Source organism: Rhipicephalus microplus, chromosome X, assembly GCF_043290135.1.
Source record: "Rhipicephalus microplus isolate Deutch F79 chromosome X, USDA_Rmic, whole genome shotgun sequence".
Taxonomy (NCBI): Eukaryota; Metazoa; Arthropoda; class Arachnida; order Ixodida; family Ixodidae; genus Rhipicephalus; species Rhipicephalus microplus.
This window is the reverse complement of record NC_134710.1, coordinates 59,935,523-59,948,410: the sequence shown is the minus strand read 5'-3', so window position 1 is coordinate 59,948,410 and position 12,888 is coordinate 59,935,523. Positions and strand designations below refer to the sequence as shown.

General features: G+C 46.0%; 1 protein-coding gene across 3 annotated transcripts in view; it reads right to left on the bottom strand.

Moving 5' to 3' along the window:
• Positions 1-12,888, bottom strand: part of Rab3GAP1 (RAB3 GTPase activating protein subunit 1) — a 358,494-nt gene that overhangs the window by 284,872 nt on the left and 60,734 nt on the right. For all 3 annotated transcript variants that reach the window (XM_037427224.2, XM_075876887.1, XM_075876886.1), the window contains 3 exons: positions 3,160-3,238; positions 874-942; positions 711-784 (listed from right to left, as the gene is read on the bottom strand). In XM_037427224.2, the coding sequence (XP_037283121.2) occupies positions 711-784; positions 874-942; positions 3,160-3,238 (222 nt within the window). The remainder of the gene's footprint in view (positions 1-710; positions 785-873; positions 943-3,159; positions 3,239-12,888) is intronic.

The window sequence follows — 12,888 nt, the reverse complement described above, 5'->3', positions numbered from 1 at the left end:
TAAAATCATCACTGCGCCACCACAGCTTCAACCGCACTGGACCAAATATGGCAGTGGGCAGAACGGTTGTGGTACTTTTCCAGTTCCAGTTACTTATTGTAATACAAGCCTGTAGCGTCATCTGGAAACCACATGAAAACTTACACCTATACTACCTGAAAGCTGGTCACAAGTATGTGTCTCCTTTGCACGTTTTGAGAAAGGAACAATGACTTCATTTAGATTTACAAAATGCACTCTGAGAACTCAAATGCCATATGTTTCACTATCATAAGTTCATTATTAGTGGTGAAAATCAAGGTTGAATTTTCATTGCATGATGAAATAAATTTCAAAATGTATTTTTGGTATTTTTATGGATATGGCTCAATGAAATTTCCTGAAACTTGGTATGCTAAGTCTATGGCACCCACACATTACAATGTACTTCATTTTTATAGATGGCAAGCTATGCAGGACCCAGATGACGCCTTTGAAATTTCTTGTGTCACAATGTTTGTTGCAGGAATCTCAACATGGCGTTGCCAACCACATTTTCTTTTCACGCGTTTTCTCACTTACTAAGTGTCGTGTCATGATAAGAGTGGTGTTTTCAGGATTATGAAATTGTACTTTACTAATACACGAAAAATCGTTTTGCTCTTTAGTGCCCCTTTAATACACAAACATCCACTCGCAGGTAGTGAAGCTAGAAATATTGATGCATGTACCCATGAGACAGTCAGGGTTTTCTTTCCACCGCATACGGATTGACCACTTGGGAGCATTTTCTGGTCGAAGATCACTGAAATGAATATATGAAAATAAAGTGTTGAAAAATATAAAGCTGCTCGGAAGTATTAATATGCACTTTCCTAGTTTACATATACTTGCCTGTAGACATCATTATCCACAACCACATCCTCCGGAACTGAGGGCCAGGTAACAGAAAGCTGCATCTCCCTGAATATCAAGAAGCAATATTACTTGCATTAAATCATGCCTCCTTGTCACAGCTGAAATCAATGAAGTTGTGGAGTATCCTACACTGTAGTGAGGGACTTCGGATTGATGTTTACCATATGGCGATCTTCAAAATACAGCTAAATTTGAGTAGATGGGCGTTTTTGCTTTTTTCTCCCTTTGAAATGCAGCTGCCGCAACCATGAATTGAATCTACACCATTCTCTTAGCAGCATGACACTGTAGCTGCTAGCCAACAAACACTGTGTTAGTGAGATTTAGCAATGGTGCTTTCTTTGTCAACTGCATGTTCTGAAATCACTTTATCACCATTTTATACACTATCTTTATTACGGATCTTTTTAATTATCTTCACATTATGTCTTTTTATGCGATTAGTGAAATAAAACAACCCCAGTGAATTGAAAGAATGATACTGTTTTATTCAGAAAAAACTCTTATCAAGTGAGGGAATAAAATTCTTTGGTAATTTTTGGCCCAGTATTTTTTATTTTTATGGCAAAAGGACTAAGTACAATCAACAAGACTAAGTACAATCAATGCTTGCCAATAATTTTACATGTAAGAAGATTGAAGGTTGAACACCCAGCTAGAACACTTATGCAGAAAAATATAAGTGCCGGCAATTAAATCTCAGCAGTAATTTGGACATTGTATTTAGTACAAAAAGGGGTCACATAATTAACTTCAGGTCCACTCCGTGAAAATTTCTGGGATCGTATTCAGAGTTTAAATATCACCATAATATTATCTTCAGTGTACACAAACTGGGTGGTTGAGGAAAGGCTGGCAAAGGTTTGTAGAAGTCACTGGGCTTGCAAGTTAGATCACATAAAGTGACATATTCACCAAAAGCAATTGTCTTAGAATATGGCCTTTAAATACTGATTTTGATATATATTTCAAGAAAAATGAACTAAAGTATAGCAGGAATGCACACTGTCAGACATGGGTCCCTAGTGCTATTGAGCTTACACATTTTCATACAAATGAAGAATAAATTATGGCGATAGTCAGGAAGCTCTTGTTGGCAAGGTCTATAGCCCTGCTCTAGCCAGTGTAAAGATAAAAAATATTTATTTTTATTATTACTCGTCACATGCAACCCCTTACGTTCCAAGATTACCTTCATGCAAAGAATATGTTTACACAATATTAATGAGATTTAACAGACAATCATGCCAGGTAAGTATAGGGGAATGTTACTAAAAGTAATTGTAATGCAAATGGGGAAAAAAAGTGGAGGAAGAGATAACTTCCTGTGGGCAGGAACCGAACCTGAGACTTTCAAATAACGCGTCCAATGCTCTACCAACTGAGCTACCACGGCGGCTATTCCCCGTCCACTATATGGCGTATATATGTGCATTAAACGTGGAAACATCAGTCAGTGCCGCCAGAAGTCATGACGGTGGGTGTGGATTACATTTACATTACAATTACTTCTAATAACATCCCTTACCTCGGCATGATTGTCGGTTAGATCTCATTATTATTGTGTCTAACAAAGAAAACAGCCCTTAAATGTACACTCCTTTCGTTCAACAATATGTTTAGTATTTCATTATTTCCACAGGCTGTTTGGGAGTGGAAAACTTTAGCCAAGATGGTGGCCACAAAACCCATTGCTAACAAATTGGTCAAACTTGCTGGCCAAACCACCCTGTCAGCAGCACATTAGCAATGCTACTATTACTACTGCATTTACCGTTGCCCTTTTTATACGTATATTTGAAATTTGTGATGTGACACGGGGGAAGTTAGATACGTATTTCATGTCTCATGTGATTACCTTTATCTTTCTTCTCCAAACTGGTACCAATGGAAATTTTTTTTTTGCCTGCCTACTCCCACTACCCTTGTCTCCTGAGGGCAAACAGTCAAAACACAACGCCTAAATTTCGCTTATCATGGGTGCCGCCCCCCCCAGAAGAAAATTCCTGGTGCCTCCCCTCCTAGACTCTCTAAAACTGCTCCTGTGAGAATTTCTAATGGGATTGCCAGTATTACTAAATAAAATTTTAAAAACTCTACAAAATAAGTATAAATTCTTTTTAAAAAATTATAAAAGTATTTGAGGGCATGCTAGGTTAAATCTTATTTATTGCTCCATGTCTGCCTTTCGAAGAAGGGAGCTGAACCGCTCTCTTATTCACGCAACAAGCATGCATTTGTAGAAGACAAAAAGATACTTACGAGATGGGATCTTCCAAGGCACCAAATGGCAATATCCCAAGTTTAAGATTGCCAATGTCGAACCAGTCCTCAGTCACATCTAGAGGCAAGTTTTAAGAAGTTTGTTTCATTTCACTAAGACGTAAGCAGAGGTACCATTTGCAAAAGTACATTTGTCAAAACCACGCAGAGCACAGAATCTTGAATAAAGGCTCTAATGGCAAAACTTCCCGAACTTCAAAGAACAAGGTTGAATTCTCTCTTCATTTTCGCATCCCTTGTAGGATGCTAGATATAATACATAAAAGATCACTGGGAGTTATGATAAATTCTGGCCACTTTTGCTTCGAATTGACGCTCCTCACAAAGAACACAGCCTTTGTCAAAAGCCTACGCTTGATTGATTTGTGGGGTTTAACGTCCCAAAACCACCATATGATTATGAGAGACGCCGTAGTGGAGGGCTCCGGAAATTTTGACCACCTGGGGTTCTTTAACGTGCACCCAAATCTGAGCACACGGGCCTCGACATTTCCGCCTCCATCGGAAATTCAGCCGCCGCAGCCGGGATTTGATCAAAAAAAAAAAAAAAAAGCATACGCTCTAATATGTGCAAAAATAAATGTGTATTTCACTGCTGTGGTGTCTCTTCTGTGGCACAGTTGGCATTTCTGGACTATGTGCTCCATGGCAAAAATTGGCAATGTTAATATACATTGTAAACAAGAAACTTTTTGCAATGACAATGCTTGCATCTCAATGACAAATGTAAGAACAAATAGATAAAACAAAAGTGCAGATGCAACTTGCATTTTGAGAGCGAGAGAGAACTCTTGATTGAAAAGCATAGAATTCAGCTGGCATGTATAAATCGCTGACTTGCTACTCTGTGTCGAGAAGAGGATTGGGGATGGAAAGTATGGATAGAGAGAGAGAGAAAAAATTGGCCCGAATCTACATGTTACACTATAAATGTCGTCGAAAGACGATAGTCTTGCGTCCGCAGAGAGTGAACAAAACGTTAATTTGATGTTCTGCGCAAGAAAATCGGTGAATGGTATTCTGAAGGTGCTGCGTTAGAGTGCCTCCAGGGTGTAGCGAAGGCGAACAAGCGCATCTAGGCACGTTAGATGCGAGTGCCATCTGGCAGTTATCTTCGAAAACGAAGGCGTGCGCGACCGCGGAGAAAGATGCGCGCCAATCATGGAGGTGATAAGGTGTAGAATGCAAAGCGACGGGCAGGTGCCACCACCGTGTCGTCGTAGCAAAGCGTTGGAAACACCTTCTTGAGCATCGCGTTGCACTGTCAGTGCAGCGCGTTAAACGCTACAGTCCTTAGAGTTACATGTGTGTGCCTCTTCTAGTATAAAGGCAGACATACAAAACATAGACATGTTGCTATGACACCTCAGATATGTGCAATATTTGCGTTTTTAATTAACAATCGCACAACTACAAATGCTAAACCTTGAACCATATTGGTGGGCGCTGCGGATGGGGTTGGCCGTTTAATGCCACTTAAGGAATTGTTACGGCGGACAAACAGACAAATGTACAGACAGGCAGACAAAAATTTTTTCGTCAAAGGTGCCCAAGAAAGACTATCGTCTTTAAAAAAGACAAGATGTTAAGATAGAAGATATAATAAAGAATTAAGAAAAAAAAGGCCACATCTTTGACCATTGAATGAGGACAAGTGTTAATAGTTTTTCATGGTGTCAAGCTACAGCTAGAGTTTGTCTAGCTGACCGATGCTGTCCAAGTACGCAAACAAAAAATTCATAGCACACCTCTGTAGCGTGAAACAGGCTGAAGGTACCAATACACAGTCAAGGGAGAAAGTTCTCTCGGTTACCAAATGCATGCAATGTGCATAGAGCGTGTCGCGCCCCAGAATGCGGCGCTCGTCAAGGAGGAATAAGTTGGCATTGGGCCGCAAGGAGAGTACAGCGCAATAATAAAAAAAAAAATATGTTCGAAAACTGAACGCTGTCAGGGCTGGATCTTCCTCGTGTTAGCTCCGACAGTTAATGGTGACCCGATAAAGAACACACAGCTCCGATCATCCCGCATGGGTCTCGCCTGCTCTTCCACCAATCCTACCGGTCCTGACGCCAAAGAAGACGCCAGACCTAGCGGTGCTGCAGTCGCTGCAATTCACCATGTCAACCTGCCACCATTTTGGCCCAACAGCCCCAGCGCATGGTTTCTGCAGGTCGAGGCGCACTTCCGTCTACCGCAAATTACCAGCCAACAGACCAGGTACTGGCATCTGGTGTCCTGCTTACCTCCGGACGTAGCCGACCACTTAGCTGATATTCTAGCATCGCCGCACCCGAGCGATCCCTACAACACGTTGAAGGCAGCTATCATTTCCCGAAAGTCTGAGTCCAAACACAGCAGACTCCAACAGCTCATCATGGCTATAGAGCTCAGTGACCGTCGCCCATCACAGCTCCTGCGACGCATGCGCCAGCTTCTTGGTGGCCCCTCCGCTCCCCAAGAGGAGAAGCTGTTACGCGAGCTGTTCCTTCAGTGCTTACCGCAGAGCATGGTCCTGGTGCTCGTAGCTGCAGAAGATGTCCCAGTAGACACACTCGCTGAAATAGCTGACTGAGTGGTGGACTACTCGCGGGCACATAGCTTCAACGCCGTTGCCACACCGCCACCGGCCACCGCTGCCGACCCTGCACTCGCAAGCATCGAGAACCGTTTGGACGCCCTTGTCAGGCGCCTCGATGACTTTGTACCTGCGCATCATCGACCGTCACCCAGGTTCCAAATACACAGTTGCTCTCAGACGCCCCCACGTTCTCCGGAACTTTGGCCAACCGACGCGCCGCGGCACGTCTCATCCTCAACCGTGTGCTGGTACCACCGTCGATTCGGTGCCTCTGCTCGCAAGTGCACTCGCCCATGCTCCTGGTCAGGGAAATTCGACGACGGGCCACTAACGGCGGCAAGTGATACTGGTCGAAAATCATGCCGCCTTTTGTATGTTTCTGATAAGATTACTGGCACTTGCTTCCTAGTGGACACAGGAGCCCAGGTTAGCATAATCCCGGCCACGTGTGCAGATCGCCGTCGCAACGAACAGGCCTGCCCACTCCAAGCGATCAACAATTCTGCCATTCGCACATACGGCCAACGCTCTATTACACTTGATCTTGGACTATGCCATACATTCCGCTGGATTTTCATCCTCGCTGACGTTTCGCAAGCTGTTTTTGGAGCCGACTTCTTCAGTTTTTTTCAACCTTGCTGTGGACATGCATACTCATTGCCTCATTGATCTCAACACCCGCTTCTCCGTCTACGATGTACTCTGTACTTCCTCGCCAACAGGACTGCGAGCTCTCAAACCTGCTTCGCCGTACGCAAAAATACTCGCCGACTTTCCCAGCATCACGAAGCCGCACACCAGAGAGTCACCAGTGAAGCATTCAATCACTTACCACATTGTGACCACTGGACCTCCCGCTTTTACACGACCCCATCGACTATCTGGAGAATGCCTCGCCATCGCCCACCGTGAATTTGAGCACATGCTTGAACTCGGCATTGTGCGGCCTTCCTCCAGCAACTGGGCGTCGCCACTCCACATGGTGCCGAAGAAAGATCCTGGCGACTGGAGACCATGTGGGGATTACCGCGCTCTCAATGCCCACACGTTACCAGACCACTATCCACTTCCTCACATACAGGATTTCACGTCAAATTTGGCTGGGTGCACAATCTTCTCTAAGATTGACTTAGTGAAGGCTTACCATCAGATTCCTGTAGAACCCGCCGACGTTCCGAAGACGGCCATCACCACCCCATTCGGTCTGTTTGAATATGGGAGGATGCCTTTTTGATTGTGCAACTCTGCACAGACCTTTCAGCACACTATCAACATTTCGAATTTGCCTACCTTGATGACCTCCTAGTAGCAAGCTCATTTGGCTCTGAGCATGAAGCCCACCTGCGCACCCTGTTCCACCGCCTGGATGATTACGGCCTTGTAATTAATGCCAATAAGTGCCTCTTCGGCGTCGCTACAATAGAGTTCCTAGGCCGCCTTGTCACTCCAAAGGGTATCCAACCACTCGCCAGCAAAGTGAAAGCTATTCAAGACTTTCTACTCCCGACTTCACTAAAGAGACTCCGAAAATTTCTGGGCCTACTAAACTTCCATCGCCGCTTTCTTCCAAAGTGTGCCACATTCTTAAAGCCCTTGATCGACCTATTGGCTAAAAAGAAAGACCCGGCTGCGCCACTGGAGTGGACCGAAGACGCTGCATCTGCCTTCAACACTGCCAAGAAGGCTCTGGCAGACGCCACCATGCTCATAGATCTCGTCCCTGATGCCCCAATTCGTCTCATCACCGATGCATCAAGCGTGGCAGTTGGCGCCGTTCTCGAGCAGCATGTATCCGGTTGGCAGCCCCTTGGTTTTTTCTCGCAAAAACTGAAGCCACCTGAGGCAAAATACAGTACATTAGCCCTAGAGCTCCTCACGGTATGCACTAGCTCGCATCGATGCTTTGTCGAACCAGCCACCACTAGACATGGAAGAGCTTAGCAGCTGCCCAAAGCAACGATCCTGAGCTGCATAGACTTCGCTCTTCATCCACGTCTCTATCGTTCACTGAGTGCCCGCTTCTATTTTCTACCTCAATAATAACGTGCGAAATGTCTACTGGTGTCCCTCGGCCCTCGTGCCTTCAGCTTTTCATCGTGCAATTTTTTGATCAATCGCACAACATGAGTCATCCTTGTATTCGTGTGACCCAGAAGCTAGTAACATCTCGTTTCCTTTGGCCAAGCATAAATGCTGATGTCCGACGCTGGGCGCGAACCTGCCTTGAGTGCCAGCGGGTTAAAGTTCACAGTCACACAGTCATGGCAACATCCCCCCTTTGGCCTCCAGGCGCAAGGTTTTCCCACGTCCATCTTGACATCGTTGGCCCTCTTCCGTCATCGCAAGGAGCCTGTTACCTGCTGACATGTGTGAATCGCTTCACCAGGTGTCCGGAAGCGTTTCCAATTTCCGACATTACAGCATCAACAGTTGCCAAGGCTTTCACAAATGGCTGGGTGTCGCGCTTTGGATGCCCTTCTGTCGTCAATTCCAATTGGCCCTTTTCACCGCACTTGCCAATATCCTGGGCATTCGACACATCCACACAACTGCCTACCATCCTTCCGCCAATGGCATGGTTGAACGGCCTTATCGACAACTGAAAGCTGCCCTCACTGCTCACCAGCCAAGGAAACGTTGGCTCGAACACCTCCCCTTCGTAGTTCTGGGCATCTGATCAGCATTGAAAGTGGATCTCGGCTGCTCATCAGCTGAACTAGCCTATGGCATTTCCCTGCGTCTTCCAGGAGAATTCTTCGAGCCATCATCGCCACCTTCCACTCACGATGCCTCCACGTACATTCGAGAGCTGGGCACCACGTTTCGGGACCTTGTTCCTGTGATTCCAGCCGACCGACAGCCCCAGTCTGTCTTCGTCAGCCAGGATCTGCATAACTGCAGTCACGTCTTCGTTCGGCATGACCAAATACGACCATCACTCACACCAGCCTATGATGGCCCATTCCGCGTTCTCCATTGTACACCTAAGACGTTCCCGCTGGACATCAATGGCCGTGAAGACGTCGTGGCTGCTGATAGACTGAAACCTGCGTATATCGCCGCTCTCGCGGCCGCGGGGTTTCAATCTTCAATCTGGATGCCCACATCCAAGCATGCCCACTAGGCGACTCCTCTGGTGACTCCTATGGCTCTCGCTCTATGGGGGGGAGCCCTGTCGCGCCCCAGAATGCGGTGCTCGTTAAGGAGGAAGAAGTTGGCATGGGGCCGCGCAGCGGGTGCAGCGCGATAATAAAAAAAATCAGTTCGAAAACTGAACACTGTCAGGGCTGGATTTTCCTCGTGTTAGCTCCGACAAGCGCACGCTCATCAGGATACGTTTTACACTTGAACAAGATATGTTCCACAGTTTCGATGCAGCCACAGCTTTTGCAGTACTGACTCGCAGACTGACCGACGCGGTACCGAAGCTGTTTACATAGGCACTGTTAAGACGAAAGCGATGGTATAGCGTGTCCAGATGTCGAGGAATTTGAACAAGACTCTTGTTTTGAGATAAAGGTCGATTGAGCCAAGCAAGGCATAATAATGTGTTAGAAGGTTCTAGCGTCTCTTATTTTCTTCAAAAGCAAATCTTTTAGCCATCTGAAAAGCATCTGACTTGGTGAAGTAAGTTCATCTGTAATTATGGTGTCAAAGACCTTTGCGTGCTGCTTTATATGCTTTTTCGTTGGCCAGAACACTACAATGAGCTGGTACCCACTGATATATGATGTAGTTCCCTGCGGTAATGGCCAGGAGATTTAGCTGTGCTATGTCGAATGAAACAAGGCAAGAATTTGTTTTCTTTAGGAGGTTGAACGTTATCTGTAGTGCTCCCTTGGAGTCGGTGAAAATTGCTGATCGGTTTGGTGTTTGGCAGAAGATGTAAAGGATAGCTTCTTTGATGCCATGAAGTTATGCTGCCATTGAGGATATCATCCGCTGCAGTCGATAAGAGAGCGTTTGTCTTGTAGAGGGGGGTATAAAGTCCATAAGCGGAAGTCTCCTGAGTGGTTGAGGCGTCGGTGTAAATATGTGAGTGCTGAGCCCAGTGCTTGGCTAAGCAGAGGAGAGTAGTCTGCAGCAGCGCAGTCAGCGACATTCATCTCTCTACCCCGTTGATGCCAGATCAACTTGTTTTATAGTTGAAGGCAAAAGCGTCCTTGGAGAAAGTGTTGCAGGCATTAATTTCTGTGGCTGACTAACAGGGGCAAGTTGAAGCATTTACACAGCTTGGCCGAATGCAGAATTTCTGTGGGTTAGATGAACTCAGTAGAGGAAATGTTTTTTACCTTGTAATATACGTCAGAGATGAGTGAGCATGGTTTCTTGGGTAGAAATGGCATCTAGTGGGAGACATCCTGCTTCCACTACAGTTTTTTAAAAAACCAGTGAAGCACAGGTAGGCGACAGCGTAATGTTCCTTCAATATATGCTTTCTCAAGCAGTACTATAGAGCGGCATCTACATCCCCATCGTGCTCCAGCCATGAATTTGAAGAATTAAGTTGCTGCTACTATTCTAGTTTGAAGTTTCTTCCCCTGTGGAGACCAAGAAAAATTTTTGTCGATGATGATTCCCAAATATCTTTGAAACCATACATAGATCAGTGGCCATAATTGCTCATTTTATTTTTCGTGAAAGCAATGGCTTTTTTTCTGGTGAAAGGCACAAACCTCCGGGTGCTGATAACAGGGAGAGGTTCTGTACAGCTTTTTGAAGTCGCTGTTTGGTGATGTAACGTGAACTTGAAGCACTCCAGATACAGATGTCATCGGTGTAAATTGTGATGTGTACTCGACGCAGTGTCATTGTTATGTGTATCAGGGTAAGGTTGAAAAGGAGCGGGCTAAGCACGGCACCCTCGAGTCCACCATTTCTCTACTGTATATAGCTGGTGTGGGACCGTTTGGAGTGCTTATATATAGGTATTTTCAGCTATTTTAGATAGTTCTCAAGCTATTTGTATAGCTTCCCTCCTAGGCCAAGATCATCCATGGCTGCAAGAATGGCGTGGTGAAAGACAGAGTCGAAAACTGCCTTGATATCAAGGAATACGGCTGTCAGAATATGATCAGCGAAGAGGTCCTCTTCAAAAGAAGAGAAGTGCCACGACATTGTCGATAGCCGACCTGCCTAGGCGGAACCCATTCATTTCTAGGGGAAATTAGTTGTGGTTTTCTAGGAACCATGTCAGCCGTTTGTGAATCATTCGTTCCATGAGCTTGCCAATGCTACTCAGTAGAGAGACGGGTCGGAAAGAGGTGTAGCTTGTTGGCTGCTTACCAGGTTTACTGCTTGCTGCTTACTGAGGATTCCAGGCGCCGGCTCGTAGAGCGTCTGCGGAGGCACTGTGACAATGGAAGTGACTGTTAACGGTACAGATGCCGATCCAGCAGAATTGGAAAGCTCGGACTGGGTGACGAAAGTGTCGAAATGTGGGGCGGAGCTCCAGGAGAGTCAACAACGAGAACGCGATGGCGCCACGAGGATGGCGTCTACCAGCGGTGGATGCAAAAAAGAAAGCAGGACGGTGCCGGCCCTCTACAATGGCGACAAGAATTGTGTAAGCAGGAGACTCTCATATAAAGCGGTGGGAAAAAAATCTCGCGGAGCGGTCGGTAGCGTCACACTTACCGCGTCTTCCGAACCCGGACCACAAGGTTATTATCAGGCCCAAAGAAGGATTGACGCTCACTGAACTCTCGGCACCCGTGATTGGCGGAGCAGTCAGGATGGCAGCAGGCCTTCCATGGCAGAAAGGTTGCGAGGAGGACAAGATTGTTGTCAATGATAGGCAAGGAACATTGATATATAGCACGCCCAGGGAGGATGATGGCAAAAAATGTTGGACCTGAAAGTCATAAAGCTCGACGGCAAGGAGTATGAGGTGAAGACATTTATGACTGCACCCGAAAGCTGTGGCAAAGGAGTGGTACGTGGACTTGATATCAGACTCTCTGAGAGGGAATTGCAACTGGCTTTCTCACACGAAGAGGATCATCCTATTCTTGGTGTGCGAAGGATGGGCAACTCCACCTCGATAATCATTACCTTTGTTGACCACTACGGGCCAAATTGGATTATCTGTTTTGGGACGCCGATGAAATGTTTCTTCTACAAGAAGAGATATGAAGTGTGTTATAGGTGCGGTGAGGCCTCCCCATCCGAGGTCCATGAATGTACACCAAGGTGCCAACTGTGTGGCAAGGAGCATATAACCGGAGACAAAAGGTGCAAAGAACTTCTCCGGACACCTTATAAAGTAAAGAAGCGACAGTGGGAAATGAAGCTTGAAGAAGCGTGGGAGCAAAAGGAACGATGCAAGGCCGCAGAGGACACGCAGTGGCATAGCAGGACAGACAGGGTTCAAGATTGTTTGAGGTGTGAATCCAAGCGTCGCAGTGGATGGGGAGGGCGCTCGGAATCCTTCCTTTGATTGCCACTGCTAGAGATGCAGGGAGTTTCTCCCAAGGCACCCCATGATAGTGGTGATTGCGCCCCAGAGAAGTCAAAATCCATTGGACCACAGGTGGGTTGGGTAACTAAGGTCTCCCAGGATGCTAATATAGAGATGATCAACACTCTTAAAGAGCGAAACAGGATATTACAGGAGCAAAATGTGGAAATATGCCAACAGCTTGATGAGATTAAGACGCAACTAAACAGTAAACCCAAGCAGGCCCTGGAAACATCTCGGGTAGGAAAACAACCACCTTTATAGAAGAAGAGGGCTAAGAAACTGACGTTGAAGAAAATCACAGAGCGAGAATTGAAGCGCTTGAGGTGGAAACTAAGTCATCACAAGGTATGCTTCAAGCTGTACAGGAACAAATGAAACAAGTAGGCAGCACTATTGAGCAAATTAAGGCTGAATTTGCTAGCAGGGACCGACAGATAGATTGATTATGCCAAGCGCTCAAGCTCAAACATGGTGGCTCTGCGCCCCTGCAATAATACGATTTGTCAGTGAAACTGTAGGGGTTTCTCGCGCAAACGTGCGGTTTTACAATCTTTTCATACCAACGCCAATCGACCAGAGGTTATTGCAATCCAGGAGTGTGCGAAAAATGCTAAATTAGCTGGTTACAAACCTTTTGCCGGGTCCGTTAATGATACCCAAGTTA